This window comes from Gymnoscopelus microlampas (genome assembly GCF_963454915.1).
Source record: "Gymnoscopelus microlampas genome assembly, chromosome: 10".
NCBI lineage: Eukaryota > Metazoa > Chordata > Actinopteri > Myctophiformes > Myctophidae > Gymnoscopelus > Gymnoscopelus microlampas.
This window is the reverse complement of record NC_139947.1, coordinates 24104035-24128318: the sequence shown is the minus strand read 5'-3', so window position 1 is coordinate 24128318 and position 24284 is coordinate 24104035. Positions and strand designations below refer to the sequence as shown.

General features: G+C 41.4%; 1 protein-coding gene across 1 annotated transcript in view; it reads left to right on the top strand.

Annotated features, from left to right (window-relative positions):
- The window catches only part of ajap1 (adherens junctions associated protein 1), a 59843-nt gene that overhangs the window by 22986 nt on the left and 12573 nt on the right, over window positions 1-24284 (top strand). The window contains exon 2 of the mRNA XM_084069169.1: window positions 11612-12375. Coding sequence (XP_083925295.1) covers window positions 11612-12375 — 764 coding nt within the window. The remainder of the gene's footprint in view (window positions 1-11611; window positions 12376-24284) is intronic.

Sequence of the window (24284 nt, the reverse complement as noted above, 5' to 3'; positions counted from 1 at the left end):
AGGTCATTCAAGTTCAATGATACCAACAACTTAAAACACGAATCAGCAAGCATGTGGATTATCGATCAGAATTTGTGTCACCATTGAACACACCAGTGAAATGTGTTACCAAGCATCGCAAGAGATTAATGTGTATATAGCAGTGTCACTTAATGCACTTTGTGTACCTATCAAAGTGTTAACATTGCCTATAACATTACCCACACGACACATGATCCAGTTTTGTTTTTATCTAAATAATGTTGTTTATATATTTCAATTATGCTATTTATCCCCTATCCCAATACTAGTATTATACATTTTATATGAATGAAAAGAGGGTATTTCATAACATGGAAGAATGTTTTTATAAACATACACCATAAACATGTAGTTGAACGCAACATACACATCACAAGCCTTGACACACCGACTGCATAATTGAAGCAACTGAAGTCCTTGAACGCAGTGAGCAGACAGAGCCTACAGGATGAACAGCATTCATATCAAGTTAGTCATCTGCCACCTGTCTTCCTGTAAATGTTTCCCTCTGCCTTGTGGTTTCCTAGCTGTCAATTTACAGTTTCAGAGCGAAGCTTTTCGTCAAGCCCTTGAAATGAAAGTGAAATGGAATGAAAGTGAAATGTAACTGGGAGCCGGATTTAGATGACAAAGTATAGGTTGTTCCCCATCAGAAGTCTGGCGCATCGACTTGCAGATACACGCCCGTCGCTATTTGCACACGTTATCATTACCTCACTTTTGTAGAAAAGGCGGTTTGTGCCTTATATATTATTAGAAACAACTATGTAACGTGTTAACTTCAGTCTGAGAACTGATGTCACTTTAACCCATTCAATCCGGGAACGCATATTGTGTAATTTTACATATTTGTTTTAGCTATAACCATTATTTTATACTTTGGGCGATTCAGAATAGCAGAATATTTTTATCTTTGAATATATGATTTTTTTTACTCATGTTGCTGTACTATCAGTGGTTCTCAGACTTAAACTTTTTCATATGGACCACCCAAAATGATATGTATTTGGCCGCGGACCCCCGTCTCAAAATATTTTGTTCCAGGGACCCTCACCAGAAGCAAAGATTTGAGTTAAAAAAATGTATATATATTTATCTCAAAGATTTGCTCATATTTTCACGATTTCTTTTCAAAAATAGCAGATCTACAAGCTACACTATGAGCTTGTAGATCTGCTATTTTTGAATAGCCAAAGAAATCTAAAATTACACAGATTCTCGGATTGAATGGGTTAAAAACCATACGAGCATGCAGCACTGCCAGAGCAGCACAGTACTGGAGGAATCATATATATGTATATGTTCGAAATGTTCTTATTATCGTCGCTGTCCGGCAGAAACCTCAATATCTCCATATTCACTTTTTATGATTTTTCGTAAATTAATGCCCTACTGATCATACTACAGTGTCACACAAAGGAATCAAAAATAGCAGATCTACAAGCTCAAAACATGTCGTATCAGAACGCATTTTGAGATTGTAGATCTGCTATTTTAGAATTTGAATCCTGAAAAGTAACAGTTTTGGACATTACATTATATTTTGGATAATCAGTCCTAAAACTTATGTGAATTATTTTCATGTGCAGTACGTGGTTAACTATGTACCCACCTCATCTCTTATAGCTATAGTTTCTACAGTAGACTAGCTGTTGTTTTGTACAATAGTTAACACTTTGAGATGTTCACTTTATTTATTTGGAATATTTTAGCATTTTTCTATTGTTGGCTCATTGCTATTTATTTGTAAATATAATTTTGTTCGCTGTTTTCATTATTTTGAATACTTTATTAAATGTTTTACATCACGTGTGTGTGTGTGTGTGTGTGTGTGTGTGTGTGTGCGTGTGTGCGCGTGCATACGTGCTTGTGTGCGTGCGTGCGTGCGTGCGTGTGTGTGTTCATTCAGTTATGAGCTGTGTTTGTGATTTGGTGGTTGCAAAAGCTTGTTTTGGGGCCACAATTTTTGTTTAGGGCCACCAAAATCCTAAGGCCAGCCCTGGATGTGACCTAACAGGTGCATGTACTGTACTTTGGCTGTTGTCTCAAGCATCTGTTATGATGTCAGATTGTAAGATTTGGAGATGGTAGAGGACCCTACAAACAGGAACGATGGTAAGCACTGCAGGACTGAGGTGTACAGCGAGGCGCAGAATGATGAGCCAGGCAGAGATAGTTGCAGAGTTGTGCCATTATATACCAACACCTTTTACAAACATTGGTACACTGGTACAAAAGAAAAGCCTGACTATAACATCACCTCCACGATGCACTGTCACCTTTTCCCCTCTAACTCGAATACACCCTTCAACAACAAGATCTACAGACACTCCATACCCATTACTAATACAATGTCAATACAGATCAAAACATCTAATCAACTAAAGAAATATCAAACAACGACCCAAACCAACAACAACCCCCCAACCACACCCCTCTCTCTTCTCTGGCCCCTTGGTAATTCACACTGGCAATTACCTTGTCGCTTGACAAGGTAATTGCCAGGCTTAACAACCTGATGAACATCAGCTGGGTCTTGAAGCTGTCTTTCCCTGACTGTTGAGAAGGATTAGTAGGATGCCCACAATGACAATACAACTAGCCCTGGTTCAGAGCGTTAGTGAGTTCCCTCTAACGCCCTGGAAGACCCCTCGCTCTGCGCTTGTACAAGGAATTCCACTGCCCTGCGAGCGCTCAAGAGTAGTGAAAATAAACAAAACCATTTAGCTACTCACCGAAGCAAAGGCTGTTTTGTGTTGTTGAAAGTCTATTCTCGGAGGTGGGAAGCCTCTCAACACCCCCACCTACACCTACTGTAAAATACAGTCTTTGGGCAGAAAATAAAATATTTCAGCGAGACGGAAATTATTTTTATTTACTCCACAGTGCCCTATACAGATTTTGGTTAATGGTAAGTTCAAATCCTCCAGATCTGTAGAGGGCGCAGTGGAGTAAATACAAATAATTTCCGTCTCGCTGACATATTTTATTTTCTGCCCAAAAAGTGTATTTTACAGAGTAGGTGGGGTGCTGAGAGGCTTCCTAGTAACAAAAATAAACGTCATGTATTAGCATGTTTTGTAAATCACAACAGTCATGTCATTATAGGCAAATCAAACATTTACAAATAATTAAATAATTTAAAAAAATAGCCAATTTAAAAGCTCACTATGCGTTGCATCCAAAGAGCTACATTATATTTGGAACAAAAAACATCCCTGCCCACTCATTTCAATGAAAGCAAGTACCTCCAATGAGCGAGCTCGTGCTTTGAGTCCACTGGTCGACATTTGCTAACAAAAATCCCTCCGGGTCCAGGGGGTTTGGTTGCATCATGATGAAATGGGGCTTAAGTGGTTAAACTGGAGGTAGGTTTCAGGCAACATAGACCTCTGACCTCTTGTTTTGTGTCCCCTCTCTATTCACATGCAAAACATTTTGACAGATCAGAGCATGATCCTCTTCACAAAACCATGACAGCGTAAACACAGACCCAGTCACCCTTGTGCACAGAGACAACCCCTGTAAGGTCAACCAGATGCATGCCTGCAGTCGACAGAGCACACTGACGAACCTTTAGGTGACATGAATGATGTCAAGAGAAGCTGTCCTCTGCCACACATCCGAGGGACACAGAGAGAGTGAAATGTCCTCACTTTGTCAAGTGTCTGAGTCATCATGTCGGCGGGCATAAGCACCCTCCAACCCTTTTGTTCTCTGGTTGATTTCATGCATCATAGTGAAGGAGAAACATCACAGGCTTCAAAGGCCAGCAATCATACAGCAAAGCCAGGCACAGCATAGTGTAGCTTCACATGTCAACAGTCTGACACAGCGGCTATAAGGGGCGGATCTATCTATTCAGTCTAGCCAGATTGAATCTGGGCCCACCCAGATTGACAGCTTTCCCCACTTTCCACTGTACGAGATCGATTAAAACTTCGGATTCCACGGGGTGCAGTAGTGTCGTGTTCAGGCCATGATGTGGCAGCTGCACCTGAATGTGGCCACTCTAGAGTCTAGCCACTAGCCTAGTGCTTGTGATTCCACCAGACTCGTTTCAGAAGTGTCCTGACTCGGCGGGTTTGGTAAAGAAATAACACAAAATAAATATGCACACTTTAAGCTGCAATACTGGCCGGGAAGACATGCTGCTGTGAACACATGCTTTTCTTGGACAGCCCTTTTTTCGACTAAGACTGTGTTATGCAGAACATGGCTTACAAGTTGTATAAATCAAAGCCCGTAATATTTGTATGAAACAGGAATCCCTTTTTAGTGTGGTGCAGACTGTCACTGTGAAGCCTGAAGATCATGTTCTTAATTTAGAAAGCCTGTCGAGTCCTAATCCTAACCCCCCCTGACACTGGCATTTGCAGCAAGCTGCAACATAAGTTGGAAGTAGATTTGCTGAATATAGCGCTGGTCGACTGGCACCAGAGGGATGAAAATCAAGCTTGATGAACATTCCTCGATGTTTTTGTATCATGGTGGCCTTTATCCCTAATTTTAATCCAAATATATCACTACTACTGTAACACATTTAACCACTTAACCCTATATGTACTTCATCCTATGGCAAATTGCGAAAATAGACTATCACAACATGTCACATTGCAACGCATTGTGAGGTTGTAGATTTTATGACTTGCCCTAGATAGAGTAGTCAGGTTGAAAGTATTTAAAATCGTTAGGGCTGTTAAAGGCAAACTGAAAAGTAACACTGCTTTCGTTTACGTAATGGAGTTTGAGAACTGTCACAGTATACACCACATACTCCTATTGTACTATACAGTATGTCTCAATGTCTTGGTATCCAGTATCACTGAACTTGGCAGGAATCATAGTGGCTGGATCAATAGGTACAGTACAAGGAACAAGATGGGAGAACAGTAAACACGGTATGGAAAGAATGGTTGTGCTGTAAAATTGGGAGTGTTCATTTCTTAGACACTCTGGGGTATTTCCCAAAGACTGGATTGCGGCCGCTGATAGCACCATGCATTGTGCATCACTTGTACCCGGTATTGGCTCCATCCCAAGGTCCAATTCGTAAACATGCCCATAACATTGTGCAGCCAAGTTGTTATCTCTGCCTAGCAAAAGCCTGAAATGGACAATGCCAGTGTGGTAATAAAAAGTGTTCTAATAAAGTGTCCCATTTGTTTGATTTGTCCTTTTTAATGTGATATACCTGCAATCTCAATATACAACCCACAATAGCAAAAAATAATATACTCCATCAGTGTGTCAAAAGTGCTAGCATCTGAAATTGTGTAAGTGTAAGTGGCCGCATGGTATGTCACGGATGCATCCCTTGAGGTTTTCAATACCCAGATACGCTTGTGTCTCTCATGTATCATTTTTTTTAGACTATTTATTTTGGACAATTATCCAAACAGCATCTTGCAAGACTAATTGTATATTAATACTAACCTGGAGAATTCACTAAGTAGTTGGAAATGTCGGGATATGTCACTCTTCCATTTAGTTGGGTTATTTCCCCAACTACTACATTCAGGCAAGTTAATACAACAACGGTAAACACACACGTTAAAGTTTTTCATGTACCGCCAGAGCTCCGTGGTAGGTAGAACATTGATATAAGCCTATATGACATGTTCAAAATATAGACATGAACAAAGTCAGTCGGGATTGGGATGAGAGTTCCCCCTTCAAAGTCGGAGCTCGGCACTCGTAAAGATAGTGACTTCACTGAAATGCAACTACTTGTCTGTCTGTCATCTCCCCTCTGCTGAGTTAACATTATGAGTAACCCATTCAAGTGGCAAATGAAATGTGAAACACATCAACTATTGAGAAAACAAGAAGATATGTTGACAAACACACTCCATACATTTGGAAACATGTTATTCAAATCTATATTCGTAGGACTATTTTAAAAGTAGGCTAAATCCCATATCCTCTCATATGGATTGCATTGACAGCTGCAGTACATCATTCTCCCGAACCCAGTGGGGGCGCTGTCTCAATAGTGGGGGAAATCTGTAGTCCGCCGTGTGTCACTGTCAGATAGACACCTTAGATCTCCACATTTCATTCACCCCCCCCCCCCCCAGAATTAATTCCCTACTTCATTGTACAAGAGTGTTATGCAAAAGTAGCGGAAATTGCCAATTTACAAGGCAACACGCGACAACGCGTCGCATCGCAATGCATTGTGCGCTTGCTGATCTGCTATTTCACTATTTTTGAAACATTTTGAAAGTGAAAGTTGTTAAATCTGTCTGTGGGTTTCATAATATGTAACAATGAAAAGTATTATAAGGAGCTTGTGACAAAAAATAACAACATTGGATCCATTGAAACCCATGTTCTTTTTTCCATTTCCTGAAAAGTAACCCTTCTGGACTTACAAGGTTTCCCCCCCTGACAGTGACAATAGTAAACACATTCCTGTTTAACCCTAGAAATTAAATCAGTAGCCTAATGTTACCGATCATGTTTTTGCCTTCAACTGGCTACAAGGTGATACACTAACTCTCTGAAGACAGTCAAGACACTAATAACGTTGACTGTAACTACATGTAGCTATTAGCGCAGGTGTTTATGAATTTTAATATATATTTTTTCAATAAGGCTCCTTTACATAGAAAGGGGTAGATTTGGCGCCAAACGTATGCATGCATATATTGCATAATTTAAATAGGTGCAAATAGCACGTCGAACCACTGAGATCTTATTTGCTTAGCGACACAGTTAGAGGTGCATTACATTACACCTTTTGCGGGCGCTTTGAGAATTAAACGGTTTCTTTTTGTTGAGGATTGTATTGTGTACGTTATGTATGTGTGTAACTGGCAATAGAGCAGGTAGCCTACATCTCTAATCCGTCAAACCCCTATTAAATTTACCATTCATGGAGGTCTTTACCTGACCTTCAAACCCAAGTACTCCAGGGCAACGGACACACTAATTAATGGGTCACTCCATAGCCTCACAAAGTAATTTCATTCCCTGTGTGACTTCAGCTGTGGAATGGGCCTGGCATATTAAGATGTAGACTAGACAGTCGCCTGCCGCAACTTTGCAAACTGCCTGAATAATGCATATAGTTTACAATTAACTTATGCTTTTTCCAGCGCTCTGGTAAAGATGTGCATATGGCTGCGATTCACTCCAGCTCCCTTTTTTGGTAATTGCATTTCTCCCTTCTCTTCCTTGTATTAAGATCAATGCGACTTCACTGCACCCAAAAATATAAGATTGTCTCCCCACAGGCCTATTCAATCTACCATCACAATGTTTTATGGTAATTTCAAATGGGATGGAGGAACGTGGTAGGGTTTAACGTCAGCCTTGAAGGTCAGTGCTGGCTCAGCGTCAGGACACGGCGCATTATGACAAGAGGGTTTCCCTCCATGTGTTATTTTTAGCCACCTATGCTGTTAACCTACAGACATACATGTCTATGGGGATGGCGGCATGTCGCAATATACTACATTCAAAGGATAGAATGAAAGCATAATTTTATGTCCCATCAGTGCAATCTATAAAAATATATTTCAATATTTGTAATATCAGGATACGAATAAAAAATAATAATAACAACATAATCCACACTCCTTTGTGGTATTTGTCACTATGTATTTGCATATACAGTGTAATGTATTATCTGCATTTAACCCAGAGTATCAGGAGAGCTGCGCTGCAATACGTACGTTTCAATTTGAATCCAGGTCTTCCGATTGGGAAACCATACTTATACCGCACTTCCAAGACAAAATCTTGCATCTGTGAGCTTCAGGCGGTACTATTTGTAGTACCCCCAACAGCAGGGTCTAAAGTTCTCAGTGGAAGACAACCTCCAACCTCTTGCAGATGCACTAACATAGATTGGTTAACATTTTACTCATTAAAATAAGGATTGTTCTGTTTGAACTCTGCACTGCGGCAGTTCAGAGCCATTGTCTAATAGTGCTTACTGTATATACTGTATAGTTTCCTTTTTTATTTTTTAGATTTGAGCCCACAATGTTGTCTGTAGCTGTGGTATGCATACTGTACTCACTGCAACCAAAGCGCCCCAGCTCCTTCTGTTCTCAGCGGGGTTACATCTTACTGTTCTTGATGCTTTGCTTGTAATCTCTTACATGCTTCTAACAAGTACACTGTTTGGTAATTAACTGGAAAATCGACCCTTCAAGAGAGAGGTTTTTCCAATTATCACAGATATTGCCATTATCAGACAGACCTTGTGAACATGAGTAACTCTCTGCCATGATGGGAGGATAATGGGCATGTTCTCAAATATTGCCTGAGCTTTCACCCCAAAATAAGTGTGGAAAGAGCCAATCTCAATTCATACGCCAATGCATGATGTTGTCATTTGCCGTGAAGAACAGATACAAGTTAAGACTGCATCGCGTTAACTAGATCTGATCTGCAACAGGTTAGTTTAAATTTGTATACTGTATAACTAGACCGGTGTACTCGGGAACTATGCTAAGTTGAAAACATTGCAAATAAAGAATGCACGCGCGCCAAGTTTATTGTAAGATTGTATTCCAATTGGAGAACTCCTTATTGACGGATAGAAAATTACTGTTTTTTGATTGCTGTCCCTGTCTTTGCTGTGGCCACACATCACTCCAGCAGTGTTGAGGCGAATTAACAATCATTAGACATTCCACTGCACTTTTCTGCCAGCTAGGGCCAAGGTGTCACCCCCCTTATCGCTGTGCCCCTGTCCATAATATTCATGATGGGTAACAACCACTTCATCCTTATCGAAAATTGCATTCATTTGGTGTTGAGAGTGAAACTCGAATCACCTCTAGTGTAGCGTACTGCACTGGGAAAGTTCCCACAACTCAGTTTGAAACAGGACCAAAGACACTTATAGGACACATTATTACCTACACTTTTAACTGTCAATAAGTCTCTGACCTTGTCAGTTCTCCATTATGACTCCATCAATCACCATTTATAGCTCAATTAAAGTGCCATTTTAAATTAGCATTATTTACTGGTTTATCGGTCCCTCCTGACTATCATCAAATGTGAGTCAAAAGAGGTTCCAAGTGCAGTGGAGTGGTGGTTGGCTGAACTAAAATGCCGACTGAACAGATTGACATACTGTAGATGCTGATCTAAAGTCCTACTTGACTGGCACTGGTGCTGCACAGTATGTGTGGAATTCATAGGATTGAGAATAACATTTATGTTTTTCTAAACACTTGATCAAAGATTTAAAGCTGAATTTTGTCTTGACCATCTGTCACTAATCGAGGGACACATTTCACACAATTCATGACACTACCAAAAACCAAGCTACAGTAGATTAACAGTTGGCCACTAAAACATTTTTACAGGAAAAAAAACAGGAAAGTTTAATCACAATGATGATAATAGGAACCAACTTTCAGCAAGTACTGTACGTGCACATTCCTTGTGTGGTCTGCTTGTGTGTAACCATCACGATTCAATCCAGGGAAACCAAACATGTACAGTACCACTCATGCAAAGGGGAATCCCTCTGGCCAAAGGAGATAGGCTACTGGGCATCAGCCAGTACTACTACTCTGCTACAAGTCATTTCCATGGGACTTTAGTATAATTGATGGGCCTCTGTAAGCAAGAAGAAAAAAAGTACTGTTCTCCTGCTTGCTATTTTCATTTTAATGTGATGGACATGGTGATATAGATTCATTTATTTATTTAACAATTAATAGAACCGATGCCAGGAAACACCTGGCATTCATAAAATACTGCTGTGTTCAGGAAAATTGCAAATGGTGCATTCCTGTAGCGAAGTGGTTCTCAACCTGTGGGTCGAGACCCCCAGGGGGAGTCCCCACATGATTTTGGGGGGGTCCCCAGATGACAGTGAAGTGACAATTTAAGGACTTTTCAGGCCTTTTGGATACCTCAACAAAAAAAAGAGAAAAGAAAAGAAAAAGACCATTACTGTATCAGAAGTAATCAACAAACTGTACTATAAAACATTGGCCAAATGGTCAAATAATATAAGAAAGAGGCAAACATTTTGAAAATAGACGATCTACAAGCTCACAACGCCTCGCAACTACTGCATTATCTGTAAAAGAGTCAAACAAAATGGGCCTGGGGGGTCCCCAGTTCAAATATGATTATTTTGAGGGGTCTCGGCCTGAAAAGGTTGAGAACCACTACAGTAGCGACTCCAACGTGCTTTACCATGTGCATTACATTCATCCATTCACATACATTCACACACATCTACGGCCGAGGAATCCATGCGAGACACCAACCTGCTCATCGGGAGTTGCATAATAACACCTGGGAGCCTGGGATTCTAAACGGGAAACTAGCGGGAACATTCTGATTCCAAGACAGCTGCTCTACCTCCTGAGCCTCTGCTGCCCCCCTTGGAAAGTTATTAAGTTAAAGTTATGAAACTGTTGTGACTGCCCATTAGGTCAGTGAACCATTTACATCAGACACATCCTCCAACAGCTTTTTTTCTACCAGCAATGCCTTCCAAATGAGTCCTCAGTGTGGGCTTGAATTGGCGAAGGACAATAAAGATGAGAGATACCACAATGATGAGGTTGCTCCCTCAGGAATCAATAGCACAGCTTTGTCCTAGGGGCCAATGAAGGTTGTCCGTAAAACAAAATCAATCTGCCGTCGAGACCCAGCCTGGATATCACCTTGGCGTTCGTTTGACGAGCAAGTCATTTTGGAATGTGTTTGGTTCATGAATGCATTCATCAAATATAGCATTGTGGATGTAGAGCTTTGCAGCATCATAATTTGTCTCATGCTCCGTCTAGTGCCGGAATTACGTGATATTGTACCCTCCAAATACCGGCACTGCATAATTTAATAGACCTTTAGGAATCGTGACTGTATCTATGACAGATAACGTGGAATATGATGATCAGTTAAACCAGGCCTGACCTTGACTCTCTGTTAATCATCCCTGGATTGATTTGAATCTGTAAAATCGAGGATAAATTCTCATTGCTTTTGATGGCAGGGAGCAAGAGAGGGCAGAGTCATTATCTTTCCAATGTTTTACACGGTTTACTTTGCGTCTGACCTTTACTATTCAAGAGGCTCTCTACCAAACTAGTTATTATTGAAGTTCACTTGACTGGTGAAGCCGCAGCATATAGAACGATGATGAGATGTGAGTCTGCACAGGTAGATAGAAAGTAAGAGAAAACAATTGGCCTCATTCACCAACCGTTCTTAAGAGGAAATATGTTCTTAGGACCCACTTACGCAGTTTTCAAGAAGATGTTAGCATACACCAATGTTTTCTTAGCTCGGATTTGTTCTTTTTGTACAAAATAACTTTTTATTCGGTAGGTGGGGCGTCTACCTATGATAATTAGGATTAACTGGCACACCTCTTCAAGTTACAAGGATTGGGATTCTTCATCATAATTTTAAGAATGTTTCATGAATCTGACTCGACTTCTCTTAGGAATTCGCTTAGGAAGAGATTTAAGAAGAAAACTTCCGAATGTATTGGTGAATGAGGCCCATTGCTTGTATGGTTTTAATATGTGACGAACAGAAACTAAAATAATATATTACTCTCTCAACCCAATCCCTCCCCCCCCTTCCTTCTCTCCAGTCCGATGTCTGCTCTGAGGTCAGGAAGCCCCGTGGGTCCCCGGGTGTGGATTCTCCTCGCTATGACGCACCTGACCCTGGACTTCTCCCTCTGCAGCCCCCTCAGCCAGGGACTGGGGATCAAGCTCACGCCTAAGTCAGCGCCTCGTTCCCGGCCACGCTGGCAGCCCCTCTGGGACACCCCCAACATCCTCCACTGGAGGACTGTGAGCCCACTGGCACGACGGCTACTTAACCCCATCCCTCTGCCCCCAGACAGCAGAACAGGGCTGGGGGCGAAGGTCAGGGGTCCAAAGCATAGGAAGCCAGCACATAAAGGGCAGACGGTGTGTAAAGAGTGCCAGTTGGGACATTCTCACACGGAGGCCGGGGACTCGGTAGCGGTGCTGCCTCCGGTGCCCGTCTTGAGCCGGAGCAAGGCGGAGGCGGTGCGGTTGTTGCTGCGGGCGAGGAGGCAGCTCAAGTGGGACAGCATTGACAAGTCTCAGGAGGGCCGGACTACCACAGTGTCCGGATTTATCGACTGGGGACCCACAGGGACGGAGGAGAGTATTGATGAGGGCGGCAAACCGGGCCCCAATGCCACGCTGTCCACCAGGGCCTTGACAACCACAGTGGCCACAACCACCACTACGACCACCAAGGTCCTCCAAAGGACGTTTGCCGTGGTGACCACGCCTCAGCCCAAGAGGCAAAGCACCACCAAGCCCACTATCAGTTTGGGAGAGACTGTCAAACCACCAAAGCCATACGGGGACACACCAGGTAAGGCAAAGTCCGGCGATCTGCGATCCCAAGCGAGCAGCTTTTTCTTTTGATTTGGTAGGTGGACTTTGCAGGTGACTTGATTGAACAACACAAAGTTCCCGTTGTCCCAATTTGAGAGTCAGGATCAGAATTGGAACCTTTCAGTTTGAACTTTTGATACAAAAGCTGACACCTTGGGACACCTACATTAAGCAATCATAAGCTAAAGTAAATCTACTATTACAGACACATTGACGTTTTCCATTATATAATCACGAAAACCCACTGCTATTGTATGCTAAGTATTGGTTAGCCATGTAACGTCTGGTTAAATTGTGTGTGAATCTGGCTGCAAGTAACCACATTATTTACAGGATAATCAAGCCATGCAGTTATCAAGAAATGATGCATGATACCCAGGCTAATTACCCCTCAATGGTTTTCTCCCGCATAGTGCATCACTTTTCGTGTTGATTATCTTGTGTGTTTGAGTGTGAAGTGAAACTGTAAATCTGCTCCTTATAGCTGCATAGCAATCTACTGTGTGTAACATTTTACTGAGAGCGTCACAGTCAGTATGAAATTGTGGCACGGTTATTGGCGATGGAACTCGCAGTTGCCAATGTTCTTTGCCTCTCCGCTCTGTTCAATAGTGTGCTGTGGTCAATACATTTATTTAATTTTTCAATTTCCCACATTACCACTTACCTCACAAGAACTTCCAGTACAACAAAGGTTTCTTTTCAAAATAAAAGGTTTCCATTGATACAGGAAATAGAGTCAGTGAAAGCCTTATAACAACACACATAGGTGTAATAACAATGTACTGTATATAAGGTACAAGAACAGACATCTCAAGTTGATTTCAGGGAGTTTTGATTGACGATTCAGGGCTATGTGCACTGTTGAAACCGTAAGCAGATACCATAAGCCACCACCACTCTCATCTTTAATTAAGACTATCACTATTATTCTAGTCTTGATTTTGTGATTATAAGGCATAAAGAAACTTCTTCATGTGACGAGTTATCAGCTCTCTGCCCCTGTGGTTTAACGTTTTAGAGAAAATGTTTTTTTTTGGTAGTAATTATGGCATGAAGGAGCCATAGGCTATGTATAAAAGAGTACACCACTCCAATGTGAAGGGTAGAGAGGCATGTTACTGTGCTCTGGATCCACCTCAGGCTGTCAGTACTTTCAAATATGTCCCATACTTTTTTCGTTTTTTTTACCCACCCAATCTTTGACAGAAAAACTCTTAAGTCTTGTGACATTTCACCTGGAACATTTCCGTTCTATTGGTACACAAACATAGCATTCAGTAGCAGGACTATTGACAGATGGCACAGAAGAACCAGCTGCAGGTGGGTCATAGTATTGACAGACCCACTATTGTCCTCTTCCCTGTACCTGCCTGTTATCAGCTTGTAGCTTTTGCACCAGTTCAGTCAATGCCCAAAGCTGTTCCTCCATGTGGGATATCTATCAGTCCAAAATAACTCAGATAATCAGGTGAGTAGCCTATACCACTGGGAGTGGATGACGTCTCACAGATCCTTGCTGTTGCTGTCATGGAGTCTGGGGAGGCCCCATGTTAAAATGCATTCAGTAACCACTGTTTTTCCCACTAGACTAGGGTGCTTTAAAATTAAATTTTGTAATCCAGCCTCAAAAGTTTAAAACCGATCCTGCCGACTGACATGTGGCATGAAGGAGCGATCAGTGGTGGACAGTAACTAAGTACATTTACCTGAGTACTTAAGTGCATTTTTGGAGTATTTGTTTTTTTTGCAAGTTCATGACTTTCACTCCACTACATTTAAAATTATAATTTTAATTCCACTACATTCTTAGTACACTCTTAGGACCCAAACTTACAAAAAATAATTATGAATTAACCACTTTAGCCCTATTTCAAATAAGTGAAAATAGCCTGATTTTATTTTTGATCTTTTTATGTTCTAAATTTAAATGTACTTTTTTTTGTACTGTTGAATACTAGACTATGATACTATTTATTTTAGTATACACTTTGTCCAGCACTGGGAGCAATAGTTATGCCACTCCACCTTAAAGGCTAGAAGACCCCTGACACATACAGATTTCTGGATTTATAGATAGATGGACAGGCTGGAGCACAATATCTCAGATTATTAGAGCCTTTCTAGTCAGTTGGCTAGATACAGGGATAGACAAACACTCTAAGAGCTTCAGGTTAGGGACATACGTACATAAATAAGCAACCGTCGTATCCAACTATAACAGTACATAAATACCCCCCCCCCCCCCCCCCCCCTCGTTGACAAAACGGGATGGGACCATTAATTTGGTGCGCACCAAGTCACATCTCCAGGTGCTCGTACTAGACCTAAAAAGTTATGTGCACCCCTGGTTATTACTAACGTTACGCTGCACTGCAACAGCAACGTGACCTCAAGCCAAGGGCCTAGTCACTTTGGCAGTCGTCCCCTAGGTACCAGAATGAATGAGACTGTAGCTTAAACGGTAGGAGGGGGGCCCACCGGTTGCAAAGGACACACGCTGATGGCCAGTGTCGAACGCACCTCTTGTTGCGGACTGAAGCCCTTAGAGCAGATGACTGCAAAGGCAAAGTTGTGTACTAAGTTTATGTTACGCTGCTACAACAGCATCAGACCACAAAAGCTGTGTACAAAAGCCGTGCACAAAAGCCGATAAGCAGCCACAAGACAACCAACAGAGAGAGCAATTCCATCACCACGGCATGAGGAAAAGAGAACAAACGATAGCCCAAGGAGCTCGCTAGACCAGTGGTTTTCAACCCTTTTCATATCAAGGTCCATTATTTATTCGGCATTTGCGCTACGGACCACCATGTGATGAGATTTAGACTCTCGGACCCAAAACGTAGAATATTTTGTTATACAGTAGTTGGATAAGATTTTGTCCGCAATTCCATGCTGTATTAATGTTGGTACCATAGAAGAGATAACAGGCAAATGTTGATCAAAACTAGAAAAAGTGCTCCTCGGAGCACAGGTCTCCGCCAGGTCAGGTAGGTTATTGTGGGCCAGCAATTTTCGGAATTCGCCAATCAGGATGGAATATAAAAAATTTGACAGATCCATCTTGATCACTTGACTATAGAGATCATGTGTACTGATTTGCATGTTTGGACAAAATTAAAAGTAATATAAAAAAGAAACATCTGCCTCCTGGTGGCGCTATAATAGGGCAATGTTAAAAGGGTGGCGTTTGTTCTTCAACGTAGTGCAAATGTGCGTGCAAAGTTCCACCACAATTGGACGCTGTGTTCATGATTTGCGGCATTTTGTTCAAAACGGGCCACTCCTGCAAACTTTAGATGTCAATGTTAGCCAATCACGATGGAATATGAAATATCAAACAGATGCATCTTGATCACATGACTATAGAGATCATGTGTACCGATTTGCGTGAAATTTGGATAAAATGTGAAGGCTTAATCTAAAAAAAAAAAGTTTTACATAAGTCGGCCTCCTGGTGGCGCTATAAAAGGCTAATGTGAAAAATGCAGGGCAGATGTTTTTCCTTGGCCTCTAGGGAGTATGTGTGCAAAGTTTCACGCAGATCGGTGCAGTTATAGTTAAAAACACAAATCGGCCTTTTATAGCGCCACCATGAGGCTGATTTGAACATTTTCAAATGGCATTTCTTCCTCGGCCTAATGGGAACATGCGTGTTAAATTTCACATAAATCGCAAGCTGCGTTCATGATTTGAGGCATTTAGTTCAAAATGGACCAATCCTGCAAACTTTGGAAGCCAACCTTAGCCAATCAGGATGGAATATGGAAAATCAGGCAGATCCGTGTTGATCACATGACTATAGAGATACTGTGCACCGATTTGCGTGATGTTTGGATAAAATCTGTAGGAGTACTGTCCAAAAATGTCTTTTGCACAAATCAGCCTCCTGGTGGCGCTATAAAAGGCCCATGTGAAAAATTTGGGGCAGAGGTTCTGCTCTGGCATCCAGGGAGTGTGTGTGCACAGTTTCGCTGCGATCAAGCCAACGGTGCCAGAGATTAGCTGTTCACAGACACACGGACACACGGACACACGGACGGACGGACAGGGGGTAAAACATACTCTCTCGCCATGCCTTCGGCCTGGCGGAGACAATAACAATTATTTAATTAAGTAATGCAGATGTTTAACAATAATTGAACTCTTGAGAGCGTAGCAGGTCCATTTGGTTTCATTTTACACTCTCAAGAGTTAAAGGTCCATTTGGTTACCAACTCTCCATCATTTAGCTGGGGACCACCTGGAACCCCCTCAAGGACCACTGGTGGTCCCCGGACCACTGGTGGTCCACGGATCTATCTCTTACCTGCCATCCCCTTAAGCCTCAGGCCGATTTGAGGCCGATTCTACAAATGCCTTCTAAATCAGTGATTCTGAAATGTTTTCGTGCCAAGGACCCCCAAAATGATATGTAGTTGGCCACGGACCAATTACACACCCCATGAAGCCTTGAATTCATAGAGATTATCCAAGAGATTCAAAGAGTCTCAATTAGAGTCTCCTACTGAGTCTCCTTCTGACCGATGACCCGGTCATCAAATTATGGGCTCAGGAATGTGACAAAAACAAAACAATCTACATGAATCCAAGGCTTCATGGGGTGTGTAATTGATAGAAAATAAGTAATTTTTGGGGTTAACAACTCCTGTAAGGGTATACCGTTCACATAGATTTGTGTTTTGTTGAAATACTGTAAATGTCTATATTCTGATAGTAATCATTGCTATAAAGTGTTTGTTCAGTAACATGGGTCTCCCTGTCTCTCCAGCTCTTTACTAAACAGAAAATACATATTCCGGTTGTGATAACAATTTCATTGAAATTGGAAGTGATGATACAAAAGAAGGGCAGATAAAATTGTAACTGGAACACTATAAAACTGAAGCTGATACAATTTATTTAATTTAGTAATTTGTCCATGCTGATAACAATCTGAAACTAAAATCTGTTTTGTCGGTACAGTAGCTTCAATTTGATTTAGCCATTAGAATGAATAAGCTATACAAATACCCCCAACAAATAATAGTCAACTTCAGAGAAATCTAGTCTTCTGTTTCCATTTCTTCTCCCTTCATTGCATTGCATTACGGTGCTCATCGTTCCATTCTGTCTTTAAATCTTTTTCTTTCTTTTTTTTTAAGATGTATTTTTTTGGGGGCTTTTCTGCCTTTATTGGATAGTAGAATTTTAGACTGACAGGAAACAGGGAGAGAGAGACGAGGAGTGACACGCAGCAAAGGTCGTCAGGGTCAGGAATCGAACCTGCGACTCGCTGTCTGGCTGTCAGGCTGCACGTGCCTTAACCACTAGGCCATGCGCGCCCCTTGTCTTTAAATCTTTTGACATATTCATAGCATCTCTGTCTAGTCTTCGTCTTGTCTTTTGTACAGCATCCTTCCATTTCTTTATCTTGCATGTGTACATCGTTGCCAGTGTCAAAGGATTGACATCCTTTCAAATAATGTGAGCCCTGACAGCTCTCCCTGCTCTCAGCCCCGCCTGTGGACCAGCAAGAATTTACACTCGCTATTTACAGCTAGGAAATAGCCTACTGCACAAGTGCTGGTAGAGTAGACAAACTGAGTTTGAAACGCTGAGGAAGGCCGACGTGCCGAAACGCGTCCGTTTCTCTAGGTAGATTGCTGCTGCTGTGAATGGGAACCTATTAAAACTGAACATAAGAAACAACTGAAGAGAGTGCGGATAATCCTTTCATTGTACATATTCTACAAGAATCTGCACCCAGTTAAACTAAGAGACTATTCCTCAAGACTCCCCTTGAGTAGTGCAGGCCTTCTCCTGACGGTATTGATCCGGTAGGAGAGTTGCCTAGAGTAGACAAACTAACAGTAGGCCTACAACAAAAAAGTATTAGCATTTTGAAGCTGGTGGCAGCCCAACACTGTTCAATGAAAAGGACCACTTTTCTTGAACTCTTTTAAAACACAGATATCTTTCTGAATAATCAGGTGCAAAGGCTGTTTATTTTGAATGTAGTGAATTTTCCCCCTATATTTATCTCTGTATGCACATGCTACGTTAATGATAGCACCAACACCATTATTGGATTGGTAAATATTGACAGATCAAAATCGATGTCCTGGCAGCTATCTGCACAACACACTACAGATATAGTGTGTGTGTGTGTGTGTGTGTGTGTGTGTGTGTGTGTGTGTGTGTGTGTGTGTGTGTGTGTGTGTGTGTGTGCGTGGTCCTGCTGCTACAATAGGACTTGAACCTTTCAATCTAAATGAAATTGGCCGCAAAATGTGCAATAATAAAACTAAATCAAGCCTTATCCAATCAACGCGCGCGTGCGTGCGTGCGCGCGCGTGCGTGTGTGTGTCATTAAACCGTGAATAAAATAGTGATGGGTTTAATGATAATTAGTTAATCATCTCTCACAGAAGTTCCGGGACTCTTGAGAGGTCTGCAAAAACATAAACTGTGCATTACTCATATTCATTCTATTATGTGCATGCTCTGCATTACACACCAATCAAATCAGTACAGTTTGACACAGTTACGACTTCAGGCTTTCTTCTGAGTGCAGGAGAGCAGCGGCAGTGATATCAGAGACATATCTCTAATGAAAACATTATGTGATTGGCATGTTATAATATATATAAGCCTAATCATTTCAGTACATTTTTAAACAATGATAAAACGTATAGCCTCGCCTATGTATTCAGGGTTTCTATACAAATAAATCACCCTTAATCTTGAATACAACCACCCAAACTGGTACAAATCACGAATGTTGTCAAGGCTAGGGCATGTTGTTAGGCACAATGCTAGCAACATCCTCTAGCTGTGACCATATTCACGATGAACCATCTGCCCTTGTGCCACTTTAATATGTTGTCAGCGGTGAAATACAGTAAATCACACCGGTACGCTGATTTACGGTTTATTTTCCAAATGTAGGTCAGACTCTTCAATCTGTGTAACCAGATATAATATACATGCAGAGTACAGCATAAGAGGTCACCCTGGGCATAAAGGATATGATTCAGTCCTACCCACAACATAAAGTGCACCAAATCTTCCTGGGCCATGTAGTACAAATTGAAATGTGGGGTGTGCACGGACGGCTGTGTGAGTTGTGTGATAAGGACAGAATAATATCAATACAGGAGGTTGACATACTTTATGCACATGATCCACCGGTGGGTTATTATTAGATTCTAGAACATTCATTTCAGCACAGTGGGTCACACGAAGACTTAAAACAACTTTTATATCCGTTTTATTCAACAATCACAATAGAATTCCTTCATCTCGTGATTTCACTTCAGACCTTGTCAGTGGAGTTGCGTTGCTAGGGAACAGCTTAGGTCCAAGTGTATTTCCTGTCAGCTATTGGTATTCACACACACTGCCACAGGAAATAAACGTGGACCCATTTAGAATGTTTATGTTGTCTAATGACAGTGACAATGCGCTGACCTATTTTATTTGAATCAAAAGCAGGTGCACTCACTAGAAACTCAAGTCATTAGAAAGTCACTTTGCAATCATTTGTTTAGCTTCACCTCAATTTCACCAGTATTCTAAGGAAAATGAAATGACTATATTCACGTTATATTATCTTGGAAGGGAAATTCTCTAGCCCAATATCAATCATTAAAGTTACCAATAACAGTGCACCAATAGCAAGTGACTCCGACGCTGCCAGTAGGCAAAAATAAGACGGGGTCCAAATGTTGGTTCTAGGCCTAGGATATGACCATCCTGGAGTCAGTCATCTGATGTCAGTAGTACTATGACATCAGAACTATGGAGTCATGTCCATATTTGGGCAAGGTTTCAGCATAATCTGGATCTTGGATTTATATCATAACCAGGTACTGTAGCCATTCAACCCAAGGTTCTACCAAAGTTCAACATCACATTACTTTAAAGCTCCAGTCATATGTCTGTTGTGTATTAAATATTATTTCCATATAAATAATGGGTTGCATTTGCAGTAAATTAAAGGCAGTCATGTCCAACTAATGGTAATTTCATGTGTGTGTCAATAGTTCGAGTGCAGATAAATTTCACATTTACACAATGTTGCTCAACTGGGTCTGTTAACGTCTACATTATTCTAAAAGACTGCATTTCAGTGCCACTGCCAGACTGTTTTGAACTTAATACTCTGATTTAAGCAACACTATGTCCTTGACCATAGGCAGTGCTATCTCCGCGAGTGGCCTGTTCTGTGAAATACATTGTCATAGCATGTGTCATTTTTATGGTCGGCACGATGGGCACACAAGGCTACCAAACAGTCACGTGTGATTTACCATTTCATTAAGTCAATGAGTCAATGCTTCTTAATGGACCATGTAGGTGGCCATAAAACTATAGCCATGTTTAACGATATGTGAGCAAGCACTATGCTAATTGACCCTCTCCCACTGGGAGCATTACCATAAATGTCACTGTTTTGCTATCGAGCACAGAGGGCACATCAGAGGCCCAGAGGGTTACTTTGAGTAAAACTTTACAGTTCCCAACACCTCAAGACACTGCATTATCAGAATATCCGCCTAATATCAGAATACAGACCATCAGTTCTAGTTTTCCCACTATTCAGTTCCATCCATAAACAACCTGTTCCTGGTACTGGAGGTTCTCATAGTGGAGTCCAGGGACTCTCAGGTTTCCTTGAGGGGATTCCAAATGGACCCTTACAGGTCTGTAACAGTTATGGGGGTCCTTGAAATTAAAAAGTTTGAGAACCACTGGTATAGATATATGATCGTATTAAGGGGCCAAGCACGTACTGCTAATGATCCCTTCTTGATTCTCATACCTTTTATTCTTCCGCCACTTTTTGCAGTTCTGGCTTAACCGTGCAGTCGTTTTTTACAAAACTGCAATATGGTATAGGGCTATGCCGTACGGCAAAGACACAAAACGCACAACCATTGGCCAAAGGGTGGCACTATAGCAATCAATTGAAAATGCAAACTTTGAACAGGCATAGCTCATGAACCATTTGACGGACAGCAATGAAACATCAATACACACATGTGGCTCCTCATGAGGAACAAATGTGTCACTTTGACCGATGACCTCTGACCTTTAGATCTCCGACCATTTTGAATTATAGGAACAACATTTCAAATCTCCTCCTGGGATTTTTGATCAATGAGCACGAAACTTTCTACACATGAACTTTGGACCTATACCGAAAAAAAATCGTACTGACATTTTTTTATGCTTTTATGAGCCATATGAATATTGCAGTTTTATGAAAATGATTCTTCTGTCCCTAACTACATAAATCACACATAAGTCACATTTTTATTAAACTTGGCAGAATGGTAGAGGGTCATTCCAAATTATAAGCAACACAATAGAGAGATACAATATCCACAATCCCTCAGCACTCTGCTCAGCTGTTTAGAATAATCATTTGTTAAATGTACAGGCTCCTTTCTCTCAAGTTCAATCCATTCTGTGTATATGGCTTGTTTTCCTTGGCCCCTGTATCGCTGCTTGCAGCTATATTTATTATTATTATTATTATTATTATTATTATTATTATGCTAATATAATTTCTCAGCCAAAAAAAAGATAATCATATATCAAAATATCAGATTAAATATATCATACAACTATTAATCCAAATTAGAAATACTGCTGGAAATTGTCTCAGCAATGAGAACATTAAATGTTTTCATTTGTCTTGAAGCCAGTGTCTAGAAACATGTCAAACGTCTGTGAGTCAAGAAAATATAAACTACAAGCAGAATTGCGCTGACAATGCATGTTCAGGTTTCGGTACCCAGCATTGGCCGGGTTCTTGCGTAGGTGGAATAGGCTCTCTCTGTCTCTCTGTCTCTCTGTCTCTCTCTCTCTCTCTCTCTCTCTCTCTCTCTAGCTGAGTGAGCTCTGGTCTGACACCACATACAACCAGACCAAACCACAGACAACTTGAATATAGATATTTTTTTAAAATATTTTTTCTTTATATAGTAGATACTGGTTGTGGAATGGCTGCATCTTTAATAGTCTTGCTACGGTTATCATTTTTATTTGACCAGGAGTTGACTGTCATGCCATCTGCAAAAATGATTGTTTTGTTATTGCATACTATAGGAAATTGTATAATTTAGATGGTCATGATACTAATGCTGTTGAGAAAAGGAATATGACTTAGACTTTGTGCGTGTTATGATACTGTACGAGCATGCTGACAGAGATGAATTTAAGACCCCACCATCAACGACCCGTTGTGAGCTTGTAGATCTGCCATTTTCCCCGTGCAACTCTATCGTACGCTGACGGCATACGATAGTGTGTAGAGCTCCGTTCAGGCGTTCAGCGGTTGGCGGTGAACTTTGCTTTTGCCTTCACAACACATTAACCCATGTCTCTTTCACATTAGCCCCTAGGTAGACTATAATTACCATACACAAAGACTGTATTGTTAATGAAATAAAATCTCTGCCGGGGGAGACGATGCTCTGTGTGCTCTGTCCTTCCCTTTGTCTTACTTTCTCTCTCTGATAGTCTGCCTCATTGCTCTCGGCCTCTCTCTCTCTCTCTCTCTCTCTCTCTCTGTTTCTCTCTCTCTCTGTGTGTCTGTATGTGTATGTGTCGCCCTCTTTCTGTAATCGCCCCCCCCTGCAACATGAGGCACATGGGGTCAGTGTATATCCCCCTGGGAAAGAGGAGCCAGCCACCCTGAACATCCCCAGACGCATGCAGCAGCCAGATGTAATCTAAAAGGCAGCCATTATGGAAATGACACGTCTATATCATGTTGTACTGTGTGAGCCACACAGGATCTGACCCCAGACATCTGTTGATCCATTTCAACACGTCCCTCAACCCCTACACAGTCACTTAAAGGGAGGGTACTGTGATATTTTGTTAAAAGGTTAAAGCACTATATTCTGATAGTAATCATTGCTATAGAGTTTTTGCTATAGAGTCTCCCTGTCTCTCCAGCTCTTTTATAAACAGAAACAAAAATTCAGGTAGGTGACAAACTTTCAGCCAATCAGGAGAGAGTACCCATTTACAGCATCAGCTTCATTTTAATAGTGTTCCAGTTCCAATTTTGTCTGCTCATTTCTTTGTGTCATCACTTTCAATTTCACTTGTTTAATCTGTACCCTGTCTGAGTTCTCTATCCTGATTGGATCAAATTGGTATCCTGAAAATGCATTTTCTGCTTAATAAAGAGCTGGAGAGACATGGAGACTCCTGTTACTGAACAAACAACTTGCAATGAGTGCTATCAGAAAATAGAGCTATTTAACACTTATTTTAACCAAATAAAATCAATTACGCTACCTTTAACACACTCAACACCGACAATTTATGTACAGTATGCCGAGTTTGGGTTGGGATATTATGGTATGGTACAGTATAGGCATTATGGGTTACCAACCATACCGTAAAATACGGAATCGTTCCATATTTGGAAACTAAAAGACGTGTCCCGTACAACTGATACGGAACGCACTTTGTTCCGTATTTTGAGGTTGGGGAATCAATATGAATGACAGGGCGATTTATTTGAGAAATTACGGTAATTCTGCTGTCCTGCTCCCACTCTGCTCTCCCCCTCTCGTTGCTGTGTAACTGTCAGTGAGCTGTGAGAGCCTGGGTCTCGGGAATCTGGTGTCTGGAAATGCCCTCAGCTCATTGCGGGCAGCTCATTGGCTCATTTACATTTACACAACCAATGAGAGTTAGCACTTTCAGTGTTGCTAAGATACGGTCTCTGCCCCACACACCCTCCCTCCATCCTGCTTGATCGCGCAGCTGTATCCCCTCAAACCTAATTTATATCCGGCGTGCGAAGGTGTTGCGCGCAGAGAACGGCCGAGAACAGCACACCTCCAAGCTCAAAACAGTCACATCCGTGACACA